This window comes from Macrobrachium nipponense, chromosome 8, assembly GCF_015104395.2.
Source record: "Macrobrachium nipponense isolate FS-2020 chromosome 8, ASM1510439v2, whole genome shotgun sequence".
Classification (NCBI taxonomy): domain Eukaryota; kingdom Metazoa; phylum Arthropoda; class Malacostraca; order Decapoda; family Palaemonidae; genus Macrobrachium; species Macrobrachium nipponense.
In genome coordinates this window covers 47,977,148-48,001,573 of record NC_087203.1, presented here as the reverse complement: position 1 = coordinate 48,001,573, position 24,426 = coordinate 47,977,148, and the positions used below count along the sequence as shown (strand labels likewise).

The window sequence follows — 24,426 nt, the reverse complement described above, 5'->3', positions numbered from 1 at the left end:
ATGGCTCCCATGGGTATAAAAATGGTTTCCATGGGTATAAAAATGGCTCCCATACTCCCAGTTATTATTTGAAGAAGGTTTATCACAATCGGGGCAAAAGAGAAGCTGACCCATACCACTTTGGGAATGGGCAAGGCTCCCATGGGTATAATTATGGCTCCCATTACTATAATTCTGGATCTCATGGGTACAAAAATGGCTCCCATACTCCCAGTCATTATGTGAAGAAGGTTTATCACAATCGGGGCAAAAGAGAAGCTGGCCTATACCACTTTGGGCATGGGCATGACTCCCATGGGCATAATTATGGCTCCCATGGGTACAAAAATGGCTCCCATACTCCCAGTCATTACTTGAAGAAGGTTTATCACAATCGGGGCAAAAGAGAAGCTGACCCATACCACTTTGGGCGTGGGCATAATTATGGCTCTCATTACCACCATTCTGGCTCCCATGGACATAAAAATGGCTCTCATACTCCCAGTCATTATGTGAAGAAGGTTTATCACACTCAAGGCAAAAGAGAAGCTGACCCATACCACTTTGGGCATGGGCATGGCTCCCATTACTATCATTCTGGCTCCCATGGGTATAAAAATGGCTCCCATACTCCCAATCATTATGTGAAAAGGGTTTATCACACTCAGGGCAAAAGAGAAGGTGACCCTTATCACTTTGGGCATGGGCATGTCTCCCATTATCATCATTCTGCCTCCCATGGGTACAAAAATGGCTCCCATACTCCCAGTCATTATGTGACGAAGGTTTATCACAACCGGAGCAAAAGAGAAGCTGACCCATACCACTTTGGGCATGGGCATAATTATGGCTCCCATTACTATCATTCTGGCTCCCATGGGTATAAAAATGGCTCCCATACTCCCAGTCATTATGTGAAGAAGGTTTATCACAATCGGGGCAAAAGAGAAGCTGACCCATACCACTTTGGGCATGGCTCACATGGGCATAATTATGGCTCCCATTACCATCTTTCTGGCTCCCATGGGTACTACGAAAAAGGTGAAGTTTAGAACCAGTTAGAATTGTGGTTGATTTGGAGTAGTTAGTAAACTTTTAAGAATTAAAGCTTTGCAAATTGATGAACTACGTGTTTCATTCAAGACCTTTGTTCTTGATTGAGAGAGAGAGAGGAGAGAGAGAGAGAGAGAGAGAGAAGAGAGAGTTGCTTTTTCCCATCGTGACACACCAAATCATAATATATATGAAGAATAAAGAGAATGAAGACTATGAGCCTTCATATCATCAGAAGAATAAAGGCAAAAAGTAAAAATATTTGAGGAATAAAAAAAAAGACATTTATCGTTCCAATAATAGAGAAGAAGAAGAAAAATCATATTTACGTCGCTTTGAAGCCGTTTCGCCACTTTTCTGAAAGTTGTCCACATGACTTTGGGTCACTTTGATTCGAGTCCTTATATTCGCACATTTCGCCTCCTACGGCGTCGAATAAGCGACGAATCGAAAATGTATCCATTCATTGATATTTTTTATTACCTTAATGGACAAATATCCACCAAAATAAAGGCTGAAACGACGCTAAGAAGGAAGGTATCTCGAGAGCAGATGACTACAGGTCACCTTCCGAGACGGCCGTCAGGACTCAGTCTGACTGTCACTCTCATGTCAGAGTCGAATACAAGTCTCCCGAAAGTCTCTTTTCAGTCTGGTGATTCTCTCCCGGTTCCTGCAGCAGGGTTTCGGCCATGCCCTTGGTCCTCATGACGGGTCTGCCCTCCAGCGGGAAGAGCAGGAGGGCGAGAGAACTGAAGGAGTGGCTGGAGAGGGAGAAAGAGAGGACAGTTCTGGTCGTCAGGGAGAACGATGTCGTCGGGAAAGTATGGCGTAGGGATTACCTAGTGTCAGTCTCCGATCTATTTTCGCCTCTAGATTTGTCCTTATTGTCGTATATTGTCGTATTTTGATTAGCGGTTATTTTTTTATTCAACCTACATTCTATGTGCAGTTCCCTAGGTTAGGTTAGTTGTAGGGTAAAATCCCGAATTGCCACCTGGCCTCTACCATAGCGTGACCACCTTCCCGAAAAAGTACTCTTAACACCCCTTGTAACACAGGATAGACATTAGCCAAGAGCCAGCAGCGTCCGTTGAAGCGGCGCCTCGAGACCTGTACTTTCCTCTCGAAGGAAGTTTTTTCTCCGAAGTTGCAAATTAAGGCCATAATTTGCGATTCTCGGGAAGGTGGTCGTGCTATGGTAGAGGCCAGGTGGCCATTTGGTATTTTACCCTAATGCATAGCTGCAATGTTCAAGTACTGTACAGAAAATTCTCTTTAGCATTTGTATACTACCTAGCCTATATCCATTGCATTTTGCATCATGCACCTCGTAGGTACTAACCATTTTTCCACTTCAGGAGAAGAACAAAATCCTTCATGACTCTCGACTGGAGAAAGATCTGAGGGGGAACTTGAAAGCGGAGGTCTTGCGGCAGCTGAGCCGAGAAACTGTCGTTATTCTCGATGCCGGGAACTACATCAAAGGCTTCAGGTCAATATTCTGAACTCACTCTTTGTCTCATCTTGAGCTCTCTGTTGAAATTTGCTTTGGAATTAAAATGGGATAGAATAGCTAGTTCAAAGGTCACTTCATACATTGAATATTATGCAATTAAATATTCAGGACTTAATCTGCAATTCAGATTGTCATACCTCTATTAAAATTGGATAGAATAGTACATAGTTCATATATCAGTACGTACATACTTTTTGCTATTAATATGTAATATTATGTAAGTTATTTGTTAAGGTTCTGATCTAAAGTAACTGCAAGTGATAGTGGTCCTTTGAAATCTTCCAGATATGAACTCTATTGTGCGTCCAAACAAATAAAGACGCCGCACTGCATAGTGCACACACTGGCTCCCATCGACCAAGCCTGGACATGGAACCAAGAAAGACCGGAAGATGAGCAGTATACGAAAGAGGTGTTTGACGGACTGGTCATGAGATACGAAGCTCCGAATAGCAGTAACAGGTAAGCCTCTTTTATGACTAGTTTTTCACCGTTCTGTGCTTTACTTTGTCATAGAACTACTCTGAAAGAAGTTTCAGAATTCTATTTATCTCCTCAGTTGTATTTAGCATATGATTCATACATGGTGAACATCCAAACTTCAGCTCATGAAGTTCACTTTATCATTAACAGATGGGATTCCCCTATGTTTACGTTACTACCTGAAGACCCACTGCCCTCGGAACCTATTTATGAAGCCTTGTTTGTACGCAAGCCGCCGCCTCCTAATCAGTCCACTGAGACTCAGCCTTTATCGTCCACAAATTTCCTTTACGAATTAGACCGCACAACTCAGGTATTGTATATGTGTGACAAATCACTTGTTTGTTCATATGCAACATACAAACCCTCAGTCCTTTACATAAGGAATTACTTTCAGTGTAGGCTGGAATTAAAGCCATTAAATTCTTGAACAAGGTGGTTAGGCAGTAACTACTGTCTGGTAGGCGGGTAGGCCCGGCTACCCGGATGTGAACACTCCACTTTGCTTTCGGCCGTCTTCCGATGAACATGTATTTTTGTGAGCTCTTGCGGACTAGCCGTTAATCATTTTCCCGGTGGGATCTTAATTTTTTATTTTCTTAAATAAATATGTATATACTGTGTTGATTTTAATAATTAATTAAATTTGATAATTAATATGCAAACCCACTTTTTGTGATAGCTGCCTTTCTAATTTGTGTTAAGGGTCGGCAGCAAAGGTATGCCAACATCTTTATTAGTGCATATTTGTGCCCTCTAACGTTAGGACAAGAATTGTATTCATCCGAAATTTACGCTTACGCTTTGGAAATTACCAAGGGGAACTTCGGAGGTTTGTCCTTTGTTTTTTCTGGTAATTCCTCTTCTCCTTCTTCCTTTTGCGAGCTATTGGACGAAGGTAGAAGAGTTGTGTTGGTGTTTGGGGGATCTCCTCTCATTTCGGAGGGCAATGCCCTTGGATGCGAGAGCAGTATCCTTATTACTTTAAATCTTATTATTTGAGATGAATCTTAACTACTGTTAATGTTAGCTATATCTCCCTGCCAATTAGGTGAGGCAGCATTCAAACAAAAAATCGAATGGCTGCCCGGATGACTGTCTAGTTTACCTGTTCTTCACCAGGTGTGTTTCGAATGTTTTAGCTCTTGTCAGAATTCTCCTTGCCGCCATTGCGGTTAAGCGATTTTTGGTATTCTATGAAGTTTGGCTGTTTTACACCTGTTTACGGTATTGTAATTTAATTTTCCTAGGATATCTTCCACTGGAAGCAAATCCAATAACATCAGGCTATGTAGGAATGATTTTGGTGTAACCAGGATGTTGAAATTGGAAGTTGATCAACATTCGGTTTGTACTTGCAAGGGTACAGTGTGTGATCTTGGAACTACTAGAGATGAAGATTGTAGGGAATTGTTCTGAGAAATTTATGGCTGAATATGTCAGATATAGGAAAGATGGGAAACTAATAAATTGTGAAAGCAACTAGTTAGGTTCAGACTAAAACCTGTCTGGCTATCCCTACTCAGACTAGGCATTTTAGTAGGCTAGTATTGACTTCCTTTGTAGCTCTGCCTTCTGCTCCCCATTCAGTTTAGGAAAAGCATAACGTGAAGTTAGAACATTAAACTTATGTATAGTTCTAACACAAGTTTAACCAAGTTCGTGACAGGAACGTTCCAAATCCTTCCATAGCGTGCGCTCTTTTTTGCATTCCCTGTTAGAAGTAAGGTGTTGGTGCCCTCGTTGGTAATGTCCGCTGCCAGGGAACCGGGTCGGTTCTCGGGATGATGGGGTTCTGTGCCCTCCAATACCTACTTCGCCCTTTTCATGGTCTGAATCTTGTTTAAAGCTTTTGCCAAAGGACTGTTAAAGCGTTCGCATAAAGGTCATTTGTTCCGACACGGCATACAAACCTTCGGTCCTTTTACAATAGGAAGGTACTAGCGGCAGCTGGATAGGTCGTAAGCTTTCGAACAAGGGGTTCGGTAGTTAACTGCTTGTCCGACGGGGGGCGGCGCGCGAGCGCGCGACTGGTAGGTAAACAAATCACTTTTGCTTTCGGCCTGCTGGCGTGTGGACGTATATCATCGCTCCTGCCCGCTTCATCGTCGTTTGCTTTCGCATGATTGTGTTTTTCTTTTTCTAATTATCTAGTGAAACTGAATTGTAAGTACAATCATTTTATTGAATTCAATTGTGAATTAAAGGATCTTGGCGTGTCACCACGCCTCCGATTACCCACAGGAAGTGCCGGGGACTGAAGGGCCGTAAGTGCGGGAATTCATTTTCCCAAGAATGATCCTCGTATTGCGTATGCTCGGTGGCGAGGCGGGAGCACTCGCTCAGAGCGTATATTGGGTTGGAAATGTGTAGATGAAAATTGTAAGTAAGTGCTCTTTTCATTTTATATTTTTTTGACCTGTATGCCCGTTGCCGAACGAATGCGCTCGGCACGGAAACTTATTTAGTATGGAAGTGGAATCGCAAGTATAGTATTCTTTTTCATTTTCATTATATTATTTTGATTGTAGCAATACTCATTTTGGATCAGTTTCCGAGCTTACCCGGAAATTGACCCTTCCCCCTTTTTATTTTTGAATGAAGTGAAATCGCAAGTGCAGTTCTTTTTCATTTTCATTTTTTTTTATTGAGATTGCATTGTTTACTGGATCATGTTTCCGCGATTCCCGGGGATGATCCTTCCCCTTTTTTTTGATTTGTATGAAGTGAAATCGCAAGCGCAGTAGTCTTTTCATTTTCATATATTTTTGATTGAATCAATTCATTATGGATCAAGGTTTCCGAGAAACCTTGATCCATAAAGGTAAGGAATTGATCCTTTCACCCTTGCGCTCGGTACCTAGGGCGCAAATGCGCTCGATCCGAGCCCTTATTCATTGTGAAGTGAATCGTATGCAAGATGCATTTTCATTTTGTTCCTTATTATTGATTGCATCAATATTTATTTGGTTCAAGTTCCGCTCAGTCAGGGAATTGATCCTTATGCCCTTGCATTCGGGCCGATGGCACGATTGCTCTCGGGCTCTTATATTGTTGTTGGGTACATGGGTACTGTGCGGGGGTGGGGAACGAGACCCCCCCCCCCGCTCAGCTCCCACAGATGGCCCTTCCCCTTGGGGGGGGGGGGGGGGGGAGGTTATCGGCGTTCTTCTCCTCGCCCGATCCGTCGAGCGCGGGGAGGGGCGCTCGGTGCCCGATGTACAATTGATTAGGGGTCTCTCCACTCGTTCGGAGAGGGCTCGCCCCGCGCGAGGGGACTTCCCCCCACTAATCGCTACTACTGTTATTTCCGCAGGTGCTACTGCCACGAGGGTGGACCTTGGTGAGGTATGGGCGTCCTTCCATTTGCAGGGCGTGCTAGTGTCCAGGGGCTGCGGTTCTATGTCCTGGGCCTACTGCGGTCACCATGGAGTGTTGACCACGCAACCAGGTGACGACGTCCCTCCTCACCTGGTGTACTCGCCTCACGTGGTAACAGTCTTGCCTACAGCCGCTGTGAAGTGCCGTTCGCCGTACCGAGAGGGGGGCGTGCCGCCGCCGCTCGTGGTTGCCGCGCTGCAGCGACCACACTCCGCTGCCCTAGAGCTCGCCCCTGGACCTGCCGCCGGTACCAGGATGTTGCTGACTGCTGCTCCACTTCCTGTGTTTCCGGTGCTGCCTGCCGTACCTGCCGATTCTGGGCTGACTGTCCATGCAGTTGCTGCGCTGGCTGTCCCTGCCGTTGCTGCGTTGGCTGTCCCTGCCGTTTGCTGCGCTGGCTGTCCCTACCGATGCTGTGCTGGCTGTGCCTGCTGTTCCTGAGTATGCCCATACCTGCTGATGTCGTCCCTGTTCGTGGTGGTACTACCCCAGACTTTGGTCTGTCTGTACAGGTGCGTCCGGGCCCTGTGGCTTCGGCTACAGCAGCCCCGGCTCCGCCCTGGATAGCAGATCTTACGTCTGTCCTGAGGAAGCTGACGAAGAAGAGGAGGAAGGTGTCGTCGTCGTCGTCTTCATCTTCTTCGTCGTCGGGCTGCCGCCTCTTCCCCTTCGACTTCTAAGGCTTCACAGCCGAGGAAGAAGAAGGTTGCCTCCTCCCTCCTAAGAAGTCCTCCCTCGGGAGCTTCTCGGGACCCGTCTCACCTCGGTTGGGACGGGAGGGTTCCTTCCGCTGGTCCTCCTGCTCCTTCGGGAGCGGGGCCCGTCTCTTCTTCCGCAAGGAAGAAGACTACGGGACCAGAGGGGTTACCGTACGGCTAACACCGTGGTACTTCCTCGCCTGGTGTCAGTGGTTCTGCCACTGCATCAGGGTCCGTCTCTGGCCTCTCGTTCGCGGGAGGTACCGAGTGTAAACGGTCCCCGCCTACCAGCGACCGTGCAGCCAGGAACCAGACCTCTGAGTCCGCTCAGCGTCAGGTTCACGGCACGGGGCGGAAGACTGGTGACAGCCGCTCAGCCGACTCTCACCAGAACCAGCTCTCACTCCTCGCGGCGAACAGCTGGCTACCCGGGGACGTGACGGTCACGACCGACCACGGACTGAGGCTGGGAAGAGGTCCTCCCGTTCGCCGGTGTCCCAGCCACGGCTGGAACCAGCGATCGTGACGTGCCGTGAGGACAAGCACCGGTCTCACTGGGACAGTGGAGCCTGCAAGGTCGCCTGAACCGTCGCCCTCACAGAAAGCGACGGGTACGGCAACCAGCACCAGCTCTTCTGACACTCGAGATCGGGGCCGCTGTGCTCAGTCCCAGCCGTTCTCCACAGCGAGACGGTTCGACCAGGCAATGCAGCTCGGTCGCCACCGCGGGTTGACGATCGCCTGCAGCCCTCGAAGCCTGCTGGTTCTGCCAGCGAGCAACGAGGAAGCGTCAGGTCTGCCTCTCCCGTACCTTCAACCTCCTCGGGTTACACCGGGAGGAGCGAGGTATTGAGGAGTGATCGTGTGGGGTGCGCCCCTCATGATCCCACCACAACGCCCTACGTGCCAGGCACGGTTCTTGGACCGGCCAGGACGTATGGCGCAAGTGGATGGGGAAGACCGAGAGGGCTTGTCGCTGTTCCCCCTTCTTAGGAGGAAGGTTCTCGGAATATGCTCTTGTTCGAAGGCTTAACGGTCCCACTCTGCAAGATGCTGTGACTTCCGAGATCCAGAGGAACTTTGCCGAGGTTACGGCGCTGATTCGTCAGCACAATGACCTCGGGGAAGGATCGCCGCTCCCACCAGCAGAGCCACGTCTCGGCTCGAGTCGTTTTGGGGCCCGAGAGGGAACCCAAATCGACGGTGGGTCTGCCGCGATCGGAGCTTGCCGACTGTGTTGAACCAGGTAGTCTCTCGTCTCCGGACAAGAAGGCTCTCTCAGTTCTAGACGGGTCGAACAAGCTACTTCACCTCCTCTACTGCGACAGAGGCGTTTTCTACGTGTCTTCGGACACCGTATTTAAATACCTCGGTCTCCTCCTGAGGTTTCGACCTCGACGAGGACTGGAATGAGTCGGAGCGGTATCGGCTCTCTCCTGTCAGGTGTCGATCAGCCCCACCCAGACGACGTTCACAGTGGCGGCAGACACTTACCTACAGTATGAGTTCGTAACCCTCCTCGGGAAAACGTTTTCTCCTGACGATACGTTTTCCCAGGCTCTGAGAGGCCACCGCCGTAAGGCGATGGCTGCTCCTTTTCTTCTCCAACTGCTAGATCCGCTGGGAAGACGAGCCAGTATCCAATTCCTCCCCCATTCCCTCTCTCCTTACGGCTACGAGGGAAAGGGGAGGGATCCTACAGAGATTTCCCTCTGTAAGATCCCACGTTAGGGGCTGCGCTACCGGGGGGACCTTCGGGTCCTACCTGACGTAAGCGCCCCGGTCATTTGAGAGGGATCCTGCCCCTTTCTCTCCGATTTCTACGGGAATCGAGAGGACCCACCAGCCGATATCGTCTGACGAATTCGGTGGGGGGTTTCGCAGAGTGCTTAGAATTCTACGGAATTTCTAGCGCACTCAGAGTGTTCGAGTTTTTTACGATCTCCAAACACTTAGGCGAGACCACGGTCCAGAGTGAGCGAGAATCCCCGATAATTGTTACACGATAATCGGGAACCTCGCTTATGCTCGAATTCCTGTAATTTCTAGCATTTGGAAGAAGACTGCTGCTGAAAGAAGAGTATCTCACAGTAGGCGCTTAACCTGGAATAGAGAAGAACGGACGGGAACTTCCAGTTTGGCTTGAACTATCGTCTTCGGTATTACTGTTCACCATTGAAGCTTTCCTTTGGGAAAGACTTCTCCTTCACTCTCTTGACTAGAGAACGAAGGCGGTCGATCTCCAATCCTTATTCTCATTCCTATAGGGGGGGGAAAAGATTTTAGGATGGAGGTCGTGGTACAGAACCTACAAATATACTACGTATATTACCCTCGCGACATGATTCTTTAACAGTTGAAATTGTCCGTGGGGTAGGCGCATACCGTAGTTTAACTCTACGTTTGTGACCGAGACGAATTGTATCTTAATTGAACTGCAACTCGGGGTTGCCTGCAACCTCCCAGCAGTTTATCAGTTTCGATTTTAGATACTTGGTATTGTCATGACAACACCACTTCAGCTTTGTATTTACCGAAATCCGTTTTCGGTTAAATATAATTGCTTCGAGCGTATTCTTTATGCTCGATGGTTCTAGCCGAACGCATTCCTTCGTGGAATAATGGATTACCTGGCAACTCAGGATGACGAGTCACCGAGAGCTACTGCGTATTGAACTGCCTGATAGCGGCTCAGTATCAGCTAGGTCTCGGAGATACACGGTCGGTTACGTCTCTCTCTCCCCTGGTTGGATTGACTACCGAACCGTATCTCTGCCCAACAAATCATGGACTTAGGTCTCTGATTAACGGGGATTCTCGCAATAATGAAGGACCATCTACTGCTGTGACGCTCGATTTCATCGCCGGCGACATTGCGAGAATTTTCAACAGAGATATCTCTTGGACTCTTTCATCTTTCTGTTTACCGCACGGTAACAGAAGTCTGTACTAGTCAACCGCTGCATCGCACTGCGATAATGCGAATGGATTTTTTGCAGACATCTGAGTTTGTCTTCAAAATATCTTGTATTCGTAGGTTTGTGGCAATTTCATTGCTCGCCCCGAATAACAGATATGTCAGAAGACATCGCCTACTCTCCGCGACCTGACAGCTCTACTTCCAAATGTTCAGCCCATGAGAAGCAGTTCTTCAGCCAGTAGTTCCCTGTCTTCATTACTCGAAGCGCTCCGCTTTTATTGCAACTACGATCCTCACCGGACAGCAATCAATAGCGGTTAGCGTTCTCAGTCTTGGTAGCACAGGTTCAGAATCTTGAGAATCCTTCTCTCGGTTCAGCTGTGAAGACGTAGGTTTGCATTTTCTGTACACCTTCGTCTTCAACGTCACATAGTGTTGTTTCTCTTACCCGAGAATCAACTATACTATGAGATATCTTGCCATCAAGGACCTCGGTCTCTAGAAGGCAATTGACTTTCGCCTGTTGGGCACATGCCTTAAGAGAGTCATCACCTTGCCTTCTGGCATCGGTGACGAACAAATTATTTGTTTAGTCTCTTGGCATAACCTGTTAAGGCGAAGGTCACGTGACTTGCTCGGGTGCTTGGACAACTTGCCCTCCTACCGAACGCAGTCAGTAGGCAGCTGTCAGAGCGCCCAAGTCTGTTACGAACTTCGCTGTGGACTTAGTTCGGTTGTTCCATAACAATCTTTTCTTCGTCCTAACGGCTTGTCACAGTACCCATACCATCGACACCCACCATTGAGTGTCGGTGTCCTATCCACTACCGAGAACAACAACTTCGCTGCAGACGGATAGACCAGTATGGGTACAGGACATCACCGAAGTCGAGAAGAGGGATAGGTCATACGACAATTCCCTTCTTTTCCTCTGAGTAATTGCATGACTTTAACTGCGAAGTCAAGCATCCAGGGGATGGGGGATTCGTGACGCTCGATTTCGTACCGAATTCGTAGCGAAGACTCAGAACCCTTCGGTTCCTGACGATCGGTTAGAGTCCTTCACAATCCCCTCCCTAATGGACTTCACCGCCTTCGATGCGAAGGAGATGCTGCTTTGTCCTGTGAAAGCGCGACCGCGCTTTCTGAAGAAACTCGACATCCCAGGCTGAGTGTTGAAGACTCTTCGTCAGCACCAAGATGACCTAGAAGTACACTCCCTCTAGTTACACAAGAACTTCTCCTTGGCGCAGGTACTGAAGGCAGGGGTCTGGTACAACCAGACCACTGGCACCTCCTTCTACCTTTTGGATATTGCCCACAGGTCCTGGATCGTTTTCCTTAGGACCCGTGGTGGCTGCTCAACACGTTGTCTAGCTAACCCCAGACCCTAGCAGGCTGAACAGCATCGAGTCCTGGTGTGACTGTAAGAATAGATAAGTGAATGAGAGAGTGAACTGGCTTCTCTTCCTATCTTTTTCTACCCCTCTAACCTGTGGGTAGAGGGATACGGTCATCACCTTGCTGGATAGGACGAGATGCCGGTGAGCTACTCGACAGAGCCCCATCCTATCCCTTTCACTAGGGATGGGAGCGAATATCCACCACTTCCTCCTACAAGGGGGGGGTGGGGGAAGTGGATGCCAACAAGAGACAAACCATAACGTTGTTGCCTCTTGCAAATAGGAACTTGTTCTTGTTTGCTGGTACGAAGAGAATACGCTTGCCTCTCTCTTAGTACTTGGTCCAGAGGTCTGACCATTGATCCTGCGGTGCACACCCCGATCAATCGGACAGAGGCTTGGATCCCTCCCTCGCTCTTACGACCAGGGGAGGCTTCCAAGGTTGGTGGGCGAACACCAGTCTGTTCACAAAAGACTCAGATTCCACCCACCAAGAAGTGAGTCTTCCTATTGTAAAAGGACCGAAGGTTTGTATGTCCGTGTCGGAACAAATGACAATTTGTCCAAAATTGCATTTTTCCTAACTATACAAACTGAGGTCCTTTTACACATAGCCCCACCTCATGCCACCCCTCACTCTGCAGTTTTTGCTTGGGCCAAAAGCAAAAGTGATTTGTTTACCTACCAGTCGCGCGCAGCGCGCCTGTCGGACAAGCAGTTAACTACCGAACCCCTTGTTCGAAAGCTTACGACCCTATCCAGCTGCCGCTAGTACCTTCCTATTGTAAAAGGACCTCAGGTTTGTATAGTTAGGAAAAATGCAATTTTGGACAAATTGTCATTTTGGTAAGTGTTAATGCTCACCCCGTAGGTGCCTTCTGTCGTCTTCAACACCTAGTTTGAGGTGTTAGCATGCATAGGTTTAATAATATATGGTATAGACATTTATTGAGATGATAATGTACTGTAGCGAGTTTTACACATTTAGATGTCGACTCAGTCGACTGTTTATTTTTGTACATGAACTTCCCTGACAGATATATACTTAGCTATAGTCTCCGACGTTCCCGACAGAATTTCAAAATCTCGCGGCACACGCGACAGGTAGGTCAGGTGGTCTACCTTACCCGCCGCTGGGTGGCGGATGTACGAACCACTCCCGTAAGCTTGTCAGATTTTTCTCTGTCGCGGGAACGATAACAACTGTTTGTCGGTTCCTCTCGATAGTTTTTTCGATTCTCGCTTTGCCTGGAGTTAATTTGGACTTCTTTTGGTGACGTATTCGCTTTGTTTGGCTTGGCATACGCTGATTGTGGACCGGTTTGATTTTGAGTTTGATTTTCTTTAACGATGTCTGATCTAGATTCGGTAGTTAGAACTTCGGTTTTGTTTAGGGTTTGCGTGAATGAAGGATGTAAGGTGAGGTTTGCCGAAAGCTTCGGTAGACCCCCACACGGTTTGCATGAAAGCAGGGGGTAATGAATGTCTTTGCTAACCCTTGTAGTGAATGTAAGGGATTGAATGAAGAAGAATATAAGGCTCTCTCTTCTTATGTTAGGAAGTTGGAACGTGATAGAGTGCGTAAGGCTTCCTCTAGAAGTTCTAGCAGATCTAGAATGAGTGTAGTGGATGTGGATCCTAATAGTACTAACGTAAGAATAGAACCTTCTTCCCAAGTTGCAGCCCCGGCTCCCCGCACGAAGCCGAAGATTCGCCTTCGGAGGCGGCAGCTCTGAAAGCCACGAATCGTTCTATGGATCAGAAGATTCGTCAGTTGGAAGGTAAGGAGAGTGTTAGTGATCAGTGCAGTGTCCCCAGTGTTGTGGAGGGTGCGTCTGACCGGCTCCTTAGTGCCTCTAGGCCTAGACCTCTTCCAGACTCCCAGTTCCAGTGGAGTAGGAAAGTCGAAAGCCGCAGGAGGGCTGGGAGGGAGCCCCCACCAACCGGTCAGGCGTCCCCTCGGCAGATCCTGAAGTACGCTCCAGGCTGCCTCGGATCGCTACAAGAAGGAGCTCCTACGCCCAATGCTTCTCCTCTTCGTCGTCTCCCTCTCCGAAGAGAGGTTGGAACTCCCCGGAAGCGTCGCGCCCGTTGAAGAGGGCTTGGAAGGCTCCCTGCAGTCCTTTGGCTTCTAGTCCGGAGGTTTTCCCGGAAGAATCGTCGGTGGAGGCGAAGAAACCCAAGAAATCCTGTGATCGTTCTTCTTCTCGCGCTCCGCGCTCGGCGCCTGCTTCCGAGGAAGAACAAGATTCTCCTACGAGAGTACTCGCGGGACTTCAAGCTCAGATCACGGCGCTAGCAGACTCTCTAGCAGTTAGATCATGTAGGAAGAAGGACGTTTCTCTTCCGATCAAGAGATCTAGGCGTCCGCTCTTCAGAGGATCGTTCTCCTTCATATAGGGAGGTTTCGTATGAAGGTGGGGGCTCGCGTGAGCGCCCTCGCTCGCGTGAGCGCCCTCGCTCGCCTGGCTCTCTTTCGATTTCAAGGCGCCAAACATCGGTAGGACGCTCTATGGAGAAAGAAGTTTTTTCTCCAGATTGGATTCCGCTTCCGGTAAGCGCACTGCACCTGCTCATCACGCGATTTCTTCAACTCCCTCGCGTGAGACTTCTCCTCGCAGCCTCAAGATTCTAGAAGGCGCCCTTATACAAGTAGGCGTTCTCTTCCAGATGTCACTCTCCTCGAGTGTCGGATCGTGACTTCTCTCCTGCAGGCATCTAGAGTCTGGTAGGAGTCGTGTGCATGATAGACGGCCTACTGTTAGCCGCGCCCCGCAAGGTAGGCGCCAAGAGCCTACTGCACATAGATCTCCTAGTAGGCGCTCGTCTCTTTTAAGGCGTCATACTCCTGATTATTCTCCTAGGGCAGACAACAAGAGTCTTTCAAGCGCCCTTCTCCGTGTAGGCGCTCTCCCGCTTCTAGGCGCACTTCTCCTGACCGTTTGTCTCTTGGTAGGCACCAGGAATCCCGGAAGCGCCCTTCTCCAAGTAGGCGCTCGTTAGTTTTGAAGCGCCCTTCTCCTGAATGTTACCCTCTTGTTAGACGTCAAGAGTCTCGCAAGCAGCCTTCTCCTAGTAGGCGCATTTCGCCTTCCAGTCGAACTTCCGTTGATCGTACGCAACTGGACAGGTATGGAGAGCCGCGCAAGCGCTCTGCTCTCGATAGGCGCTCGTTCTCCTGGCAGCCGCTCGCACTCAGGATAGGCGCCATAGAGTATAGTAGGCGCTCGCTCCTCCGTAAGCGCCCTGCCTGGTATATTTGTTTTTTTTTTTCCGAGGATTCTCGGAGTAGGAGCCCTACCTCTCCTTCGGCTGAGATTCCGTATACCTCGAAGATGGGAGTCTCATCGTAGATCCCAGATCTTCTCATCGTTCTCCAGTGGATGTGACTCTTCTAGAGAGGGCGTTCTCCAAAACCTCTCGCTCAACTCCTGCTAGGATCCCTTCGTCACCTAAGGATCTTCCGCGCTCGCCTCGACAAGACGTCCTAGAAGGTTTCGGATGAGGAACCGAACACTTCTGCTGCTGTCTCTTCTTCTTACAGAAGCTTACAGAGCTACTTTTACAAGTTTTTGGGGATTCCCTTACTCCTACGGCTCCTCCTTCTCCTCACTCACTTTTTTCAACGGCGAAGACAGCGAAGAGTTCTTCTTGTGTGAGGATGAAGCCAACTCTTTCTATGAAGAAGGCACTGAGGAGTTTTGGGTCCTGGATGGCTTCCAAAGAAGAAGCGGGGAAAAACGATGTTCGCTTTTCCTCCTTCTCAAGTTATCAGACGCGCTGGTTTTCTGGTACGAAACAGGAGAGCCCTTAGATTGGGTCTACCGTCTTCGGCTGATTCGGATTTTCGGCGCTGGTAGATTTCGACAAGGAGAACTGCCCTTAACTCTGCTAAGACGACTTGGGCAATGAATGAATTGGATCATTTGCTCAAAGGTATGTTTAGAGTGCTAGAAGTATTTAACTTCCTTGATTGGTCGTTGGGAGTCCTAGCCAAGAAAATTGAAGTGCCAGAGTCAATTTCGCCAGAAGATCTTATGTGTGTCTTGTCTTGTATGGACAAGTCGGTAAGAGACGGAGCGAGTGAAATCGCCTCCCTTTATGGGGCCGGGATCGTGAAGAAGAGGTCGGTTTATTGTTCCTTCTTAACGAAGTCGGTCTCCCATGCTCAGAGGTCTTCTTTGCTGTTTGCTCCTCTGTCTACTCATTGTTCCCGAAACATCGAGTGCAGGACATTTCTGAGGTCACTTTTGGCCAAGCCACCCAGGACCTTTTGGCACAGTCGGCAAGAAAACCTCGCCCTTATTCCTCCCTACCAAGGCTAAGAAGGAAAAGGCAAGTGTTCGAGAACCCTTTTCGAGGGGCATCTTCATCAAGAACCTCTACGTTTAGAGGTCGTAGACCTTCAAGAAGGGGTAAGACTTTCGCCAAGTCTGTTAAGCCCCCAAATAACTTGCAAGTCCGTTCAAACAACGGTGGGCGCCAGACTCTTAGAGTTTGCAGAAGTCTGGGCCCAAAAAGGGGCGGATCCTTGGACCTTTCTATTTTGAGGAGAGGTTACCTCATCCCTTTCGTCGAAAGACCTCCCTTGACGACCATCCCAAGGGAACTGACGGCCAGGTACAGAGACCCCATCATGATCAAGCTCTCCATCTAGCAGTAGATCAGATGCTGGAGAAGGGGCTATCGAACTAGTGACAGACCATCATTCATCGGGCTTCTACAACCGCCTTTTCCTAGTTCCGAAGTCCTCAGGGGGATGGAGACCGGTGTTGGATGTAAGCGCCCTGAAACTTCTCGTAGAAAAGAAGAAGTTCACGATGGAAACGCCTTCATCAGTGCTGGCAGCACTTCGTCCAGGGGACTGGATGGTTTCCTTGGATTTACAGGACGCTTACTTCCACGTACCCGATCCATCCTCCTCGAGGAAGTTTCTCAGATTCATGATGGGGGGGGAAAATTTTTCAGTTCAGGGCTTCTGTGTTTCGGCCTCTCGACGGCCCCTCAAGTGTTGCAACGGGGTTGATTTTGAGGAATGTGGCTCAATGGCTTCATTTGAAAGGGGTGAGGATATCCATGTACCTCGACGATTGGCTAATAAGGGCCAATTCAGAAGATCGTTGTTTGAAGGACTTACAAGTAACTTTAGAATTGACGAAGGCTTTGGGAACTTCTAGTCATTTCAAGAAGTCTCACTAATTCCCGAGCAAGATGTGTGTATCTCGGGATACAGATGAACTCTCTGAGTTTTTCGGGCTTTTCCCTCGCAGGAAAGGATAGCCCGAGGATTCGAGAGAGTAACAACCTTCTTCCTTAGGGAAAGAAGTATGCACAGTGAGGGAGTGGATGAGTCCTGCTGGGGACGCTCTCCTCTCTGGAGCAATTCGTTTCCCTCCCTAGGAAGGTTGCTAACCTGAGACCGCTCCAATTCGTTTCTTCATCGGAATTGGAGTCGTCGTTCTCAGGATTTGACGTTCTCCCTGTCGTTATCCCAGGACATCAAGAAACATCTCTTATGGTGGACAGATCCCAACCTCTTTGCGAAGGGACTGTCTCTTCAATCACAGACCCCCAACCTGGTGTTGTTCTCCGACGCGTCGGACACGGGGTGGGGTGCAACTCTGGGAACCAGCGAAGTGTCAGGTACCTGGTGGGGGACCAGGTAGCCTGGCATATCACAGAAAGGAGTTGATGGCTGTGTGGTTGGCTCTGAAGGCTTTCGAGCCCAAAGTCAGAAGATCGGTAGTGCAGGTCAACGCGGACAACACTACAGCTCTGGCATATATCAGGAAACAGGGGGGGACGCATTCCTTCTCCCTGTACGAGCAGCAAGAGACCTTCTTCTGTGGGCAGAAGAAAGAGGAATCAAGCTTCTCACCAGGTTCGTGCAGGGAGAAAGGAATGTAAGAGCAGATCTCCTCAGCAGGAAAGATCAGGTCCTTCCCACAGAGTGACCCTTCATCTGGATGTATGCCAGAGCCTGTGGAAGTTATGGGGCAGGCCACACATAGACCTCTTTGTCACGTCAGAGAACAAGAGGCTGGATCCTTACTGCTCTCCGATATCGATCCAGAGGCAGTAGCAATAGATGCTCTTCTCTAGACTGGAACGGACTCGACTCTACGCGTTTTCCCCCCTTCAAGATCCTGGGGCTAACCATCAAGAAGTTCGTAGAGTCCGATTCAACGAGAATGACCTTAATCGCTCCCTTTTGGCCGGCCCAAGAATGGTTCACAGAGGTACTGGAATGGTTGGTGGACCTTCCAAGATCGCTCCCCGCTAAGAGGACGATCTACTCAGACAACCCCACTTCGACAGGTAACCACAAAAATCTCCTCGCTCTCAGTCTTGACTGGTTTCAGACTGTCCAAAGTTTGGTCAGAGCGAAAGGCTTTTCAGCAACAGCTGCTAAAGCAATCGCAAGAGCGAGGAGACCTTCCACCTTGCGTGATACCAGTCAAAGTGGGATGTCTTCAGACGTTGGTGCAAGAGTGGAAGAACATTTCCTCTTCCAGTACCTCTGTGACCCAAATTGCGGATTTCCTTATTTTCCTCAAGAAGAATGTCATCTGGTTGTGTCACTATTAAGGGATACCGCAGTATGTTGGCGGCGGTATTTCGGCATAGAGGCTTAAATATATCCGATGATAAGGACCTGCATGATCTATTAGATCATTTGAAACCATTAATCGTCCTCATGTAGTACCGAACTGGAATCTAGACGTAGTTCTACAATTCCTTGGATCGTCTAGATTCGAACCTCCTGGCTTAGCCTCTTTCAAGGATCTGACGAAGAAGGCTATCTTCCTTTTGGCCCTAGCTACAGCTAAGAGAGTGAGTGAGCTCCAAGCTATTGAGGGCAATGTAGGGTTTAAGGAAGATTCTAGGTGTGTTCGTTTCGTTCTTCCAAGTTTCCTTGCAAAGAATGAAAACCCATCACGGCCCTTGGCCCAGGAGCTTTGAAGTTCGTAGTTTATCTTTTCTAGTAGGGGAAGAGCCTGAAAGAACTCTTTGCCCTATGAGAATTATGAAGTATTTCCTTAAGAGGAAGGAACAACTTAGGCTAATCAAGATGTGCTTTGGTGCTCCGTAAAGGACCCCACTCGCATGTCGAAGAATGCTCTTTCCTTTTTTCTGAGAAGCCTTATTACAGAGGCACATGTTGCCTGTAAGGAAGAACATTTTAGACTACTGAAAGTGAAAGCTCACGAGGTGAGAGCCATCGCAACTTCGCTTGCATTCAGAAAAAATATGTCTGTGCGGAACTTGATGGAGGCGACTTTTGGAGATGCCAATCGGTTTTCGACAAACCACTACCTACGTGATGTAAAAATCACATATGATAAATGCTTCGCCTTGGTCCTTTCGTATCGGCGGATTCGGTGCTGGGGCAGGGAGCTGAAACTTATCCTGTGTAAATTTTTTTATATGTTACCCTATATTTTATATTGTTTGTTTTTTTTTTTGTTGTCTGAAAGAGGTTGCAGGAGGCACCTCTTTTTGTCGTAATATTAACCTTTGTATTTTGGTTAGGTGGTTCTGGTGGGTTTTTTGGCTCCTTGCAGAGGTAGTGGTAGGATCTGTTAGGTAAGCGGACAAGGTCCCTCTAACAGCATCCGACTTGGATTCTACCACAATAGGGGATCACATATCCCAGTGGTAGATCCCGAGAGTCTTTCAGCATCAGGTCACGTCCTAGCTGTAGCCTCTCCAGGCAATGCAGACTCAGAGATAGTATCTATGAAGTCTTCATCCTGAAAAGGTGAGAACCCAAGGTTTTTATATCATCCATACAACATTAGTTGTTTCCCGTCTTACCTGTAATTATTGAGCTGTCTCTTACCCTCCACCAGGGTGCCAATCAGCTAAGTATATATCTGTCAGGGAATTTTGTTCATGTACAAAAATGATATTGTTAAACTACAATAAAGTTTGTACATACTTACCTGGCAGATATATACGATTAATGGCCCACCAGCCTCCCCTCAGGAGACAGGTGGAAGAGAAAAATTCGACAAGCTTACGGGAGTGGTTCGTACATCCGCCACCCAGCGGCGGGTAAGGTAGACCACCTGACCTACCTTGTCGCGTGTGCCGCGAGATTTGAAATTCTGTCGGGAACGTCGGAAGACTATAGCTAAGTATAATATGCCTGCCAGGTAAGTATGTACAAAACTTTATTGTAGTTTAACAATATCATTTTTCTCATGTTTTGGTCATTCTAAATTCTCGTCTGCTAGCATATTCCTTTTTCTTCGTAATGCTTGTGTTCGTTCTTTGCCTGCTTCCTCTTCAGCTATCGGCAAATCTCTTACTACTGCCTCAATTGATGTTTCTCTTTCAAGTCTACACTGTCTGTAGTATCTAAAGTTCTTGCAAAGTTAGATATTCTAGCTTCAGAGATTTCTAACAAAGTTTCATATAGGAATGCTTTCAAGGATGTACGTTCGCTTTCGGACGAGGCGGGAGAGTCATTGTAACTCCTCTCCCACCACCTCCCACTTCTGGCGCCTCGTTCTTTCCCTCAGTCGACTCGTGCGGACTGGGGACATTGTTGACTCGTGTGGATGCAGTTGACTCGTGCGGACTTGCCCAAGTCCTGAGTCGCCTAAACTGTCTTCCTCTCATTGAGTCGTGGTGGATGTGATACAGCACTCAGCTGCTGTCACCTCTTATCTCTTATCAACAAGTGTCGCTTTTTGTTGCCAAGGGTTATGGAGAAAGAGCAGTCCTTTAAGCTTTTTTGTTTAACTCCTGTCGACAGCTGTCTGTCACCCGCTGGCAGAAGAAAAGTTTGAATGGAGTTGGAGGAACTTGTTTGGGCTGGTCGGCGTTTGTTCCAACACTACGCCTTGCTGTATCCTCATTTTGTTGAGGAAAGAGGCCACATAGAGAATATGTCTTAATTGTCTCACCGTATTTTGGCGCCCTCTGAATATTGGAGAAGAGAACCAACGCTTTCTCCTATTATAGACCATTTTGTAACTTTTCTCGTCCTCGGACGTACAAATCTCCCTTTAGGTCTGCTTGGCTTGTCGTCTTGTGTTTTTTAAAGTTGCAGAGAGTCGAAGACCACCTCTTGCTGTAGAAATGCTTATTAGTCGTTTAACATCTTTAGTAGGAGGTTCGCTTTCTTTCTCTTTCCTGTAGGGAAATGAACTCAAGACTGACAGACATACTAATGGAGTTTCAGTCTAGCTTGTTGAGTTATTACCTTTTACGTAGCTACATTGTCTCTGCATCAACCTAGAGAGGTGGAGACAACAACCCAGCGACTTTGTGAAGCCAGCTTTAGGGTTTGTCACCAGTGGGAGTTTTTAGCGAGGAAAACAAGTAACTCATTTCTGATGCTGCAGGGTAATGTCCTCATACTTATAGTACTCATTTGGTTTGGAAGAAGTTAAAACACTTTCGCTTCCTGTCTGATTATACAGCTTGGTTTAAGGTGATAAGGGTTTATCTATTGGTAGTCTTGCTTTATACCTTTCGGGGATAAGTGCAGACTCAGGTTCTGGGATATGGACAAATGCAACCTCCTAACATGCAGAGACTAGGTACCAGTATGTTACATGGTGAGGGGCATTTGTGATTCTTTTTTGGTAGTCCTCCACTGGTTTAATCTCCCTCATATAACTTCTTTTGTCTTCAGCAGAAATCTCTCAAGTCTCTTTTTAGTAGGAGATTGCATATAGAGGGAATGATGGTCCAAGGGTAATTCTTTAGGACGAGATCCATAAGTAATTGGAGATATTCTTGGACGTTTGGAGACTGAATAACAGGAAGTGTCTGCCCACATACTTGTTGGTTTTCTAGCATGGTTTTAGTGCCTTTCCAAAGAATGGTCAGACTTGTGGTACACATGCAGAACGTATTCCACTTACCAATACATCCACAGTCATGCAAGATGTTTTTACAAGAAGGTATTGCAGTTGTTTGGCTTAGTGTGCAGTCCTCTATAAGTTATGTCAGGTGGATGGTGTCGACTTTAGGAGCAAGACACTTGTACTGCATCAGTGATTCAATTTAGCCAACTCTGTCAACAGTATTCAAAAGGCCAAGGACCTGTTGCTTCTGACCCAATTTCTATGCATTATATTGTTAATTCTCTATATCCCCATTCTTATCTAGTGATGTAGGGATGATACTTTATGCATGTTTGTCGGTCAAAGATGAATTGGCATGTGCTGATTGAAGAATTTTAGGCCTGAAGGAACTACCTATATGATAAGGGCTTATCTTTATTAGGAAACATGACCTCACTGGGGATATTTTCAGATAATCATGCTCAATTAATGTATAGTGTCAGTGTAAGAATTACAACTTACAAATAAAGTTAATTAAATTCGTAAGTAATCCAGAACCAACTTTGACTCCAGGACTGTACGAGGGACGCTGTAACCAAGAATTGTCCATTTTGTTCCTAACCCTAAGTCCAGTTTTGGTCTTTTCCCTGTCCATCAACAGAAACAGAACTTAACTAGTGTCATTACACTTTCATGCAACATAGAATGGTAACACTACACCTGGTAAAACTTTACAGATGTCAGGGCAGTGGAAAGACATCTGGATGCTTAGCAAGTTTATTCCTGGTCAGAAACAAGGTCTTTGTGGGAAATTTGCTGCTTTGAGTGAAATGAAACAACATATTGGTTTGATCATTCATTCTGTGGGAGGACAGTGTTTTAGCAATTGGGGATTCAAAAAGAACAAACTGCCTACAAGGGCCTTTACATCCATAAGTTTGGCACTTGGTGTGGCATTTAAGGAGGACTCATTTAGACTTACTAGCATGTAGACGAACAGGGACACCTGAATGATTACTACTACTTTGATGGGCCTCAGGCTTAAGCAGTGGATGTTTCCTTAAATTTGGCCAAATTCAGACTCATAGGTCTGCCTCTCATATCTATTCTGAATACTGTTGAGCAATTTCAGGTTCAAGAATTGCTTAGTGACTCCTGTAGAGCCTTGTAGCCTCAGGGCAAATAATTTTCAGAATTTCCAATGCCCTCGGTAGATGTCTCATTCTTCCGTTGGGAAGGAATTAACTTTACTACACAATTCCATACACTTCCATTAACTTAGGCATCTCCTTAACTGCTTGGAGATGTTAAAATGTCCCCTCCCAATTAATTGTATATTCTATTGAATTGTACTCTCATTCCAGTTTTAAATGCTTGCATTTAGAACTGGTTTTAATGCCCGTTCCTCCTCGATTTCTACGGGAGTTGGGGAGGGGCCCCACCCCGATGATCGTTTGATGAAATTCGGGGGTCGTGCTGAGTGCTTCAAATTCTTTGGAATTTCTAGCACTCCGATTGTTTTGGTGTTCTACGCTCTGCAAACACTTGGGCGAGACGAGAATTCCTGATGTAATTGTTGCTAGATAACCGGGAATCTTCCTAAATGCTTGAATTCCTTGGAATTTCTGGCATTCTCAGTGTTATGGATTTTCAGTAATTTCCAAACACTTGGGTGAGACAGACATTCCTGGTAATTGTTATTATGAAAATCGGGAGTCTCGCTAAGCCATTAAATTCCTTGGAATTTCTAGCGTTTGCTGGGTGATTTGGTTTTCTGAGATTTCCAAACACTCGGGCAACGGGTATTCCTGATGATTATTACAATAATCGGGAGTCTCGCTGAGTGCTTGGATCCCTGAGTTTCGTTGGCGCTCGCTGAGTGCTTGGCTTCATCATATTGCCAAGTACCAGGGCGAGAAAAGGCTCGCCTGATTATTGTCATACAAGAGTCTGGTTTTTCTCGCTGAGCGTGGGAATTCTTACAAATTCTTAATGTTCGCCGAGCGCTCACTATTATGAGTGCTTGGATGGCGAGACGAGTCTTTACCAGTACAGATGAGTCCCCTCCTCAATCTGGTTTGGAGTTATATAGAGCTTGGAACTGCATGCAACACTTGGGTGAATGGTCAAATACTGTCTTTGTGTGTTGGACCTTAGGGTCCGAACACGTAGGACAGCAGACACAGAATCCCTTGTTCTTCTCATAGCTTCGGCCTCAAAGGAGAACACTTAATTGGGAAGAAGTGATAGTTTTTCGTTGACAATTACCACTCATGATTATGTGGTGGTGATCTGCTCGGCTCACTCGGCTTGGCTTGGCTCAACCAGACAGCTCGATCTGCCAATCTGAGTGCTCAGCTCTAACGAACGATCTCTCTGCTCTTGATCGGTGCGGTTCCTTGCCATGACATAGCACCCTCCCTTCCCGTGTTGCAGCGAGTTTTCAAGGGGCCATTGTCTTTTGTCTTCATCATCTGACGCCTTCTAACCTCCCTCTTCAAAGCTTTCCATGTCCTAGGAAGAGGAAGGTATTCTTTGCCCCTTAAGATGTATCACTTTGAGACTGCTAAGGGTCTGCACCCTTTCCATGGAGAAGAAGTAATTAATTGGCTGTCTCTTTGGTTCACTTGCTCCTTCTGGAGCGGGAACCTAGACGCTATCCACAAATATGGTGTCTTGGGAGCCCCAGGAGTTCGAACCCAGGTTCTTTCTCCTGTCTCTGGTTCCAAGGGGGATGCTCATAGAAACAGGGCTGCGTCGGGTATACTCGTGTACGGGTGTGTCCAAGTGTACAACCCCCCAAGGCGCTGGACGAGAGAAGGGACTGAGCCGCATTGGTGGCTTGGACCCACCTGTGAAAGTCGGAAATGGCTATTCTTCAGTTGCCAAGATCAATGTCGCTGTCCCTTGGGACAAGGTACCTGAAGGAGATAGGAGGAGGTCCTCTGTGTTGTCCTCTTCATGAGGTTCGATCAGGGAGAAGATAGATGCGTAGCAAGACGTGGCAAGTTCTTGCCAGCTTTTACTGCATTTAATTCCTGTCAACTTTCGCTCACGTTTGCGCGAACGAAACGGTGGTAGGAATGAATGCTTCGTTTAACAGTGAGAACAATGCAAATTGAGGGAAGAGTGGACAAGAACAGTCAATCCTCCTATACTTCCTGGTTATACCAGAATGAACAAGGAA

General features: G+C 47.5%; 1 protein-coding gene across 1 annotated transcript in view; it reads left to right on the top strand.

Annotated features, from left to right (window-relative positions):
* The first annotated feature begins 1,479 nt into the window (after positions 1 to 1,479).
* LOC135222761 (protein KTI12 homolog) overlaps positions 1,480 to 24,426 on the top strand; it is a 46,921-nt gene continuing 23,974 nt past the window's right edge. Inside the window, exons 1-4 of the mRNA XM_064261014.1 lie at positions 1,480 to 1,856; positions 2,394 to 2,527; positions 2,837 to 3,013; positions 3,185 to 3,347. Of these exons, the coding sequence (XP_064117084.1) occupies positions 1,725 to 1,856; positions 2,394 to 2,527; positions 2,837 to 3,013; positions 3,185 to 3,347 (606 nt within the window). The 5' untranslated portion in view covers positions 1,480 to 1,724. The remainder of the gene's footprint in view (positions 1,857 to 2,393; positions 2,528 to 2,836; positions 3,014 to 3,184; positions 3,348 to 24,426) is intronic.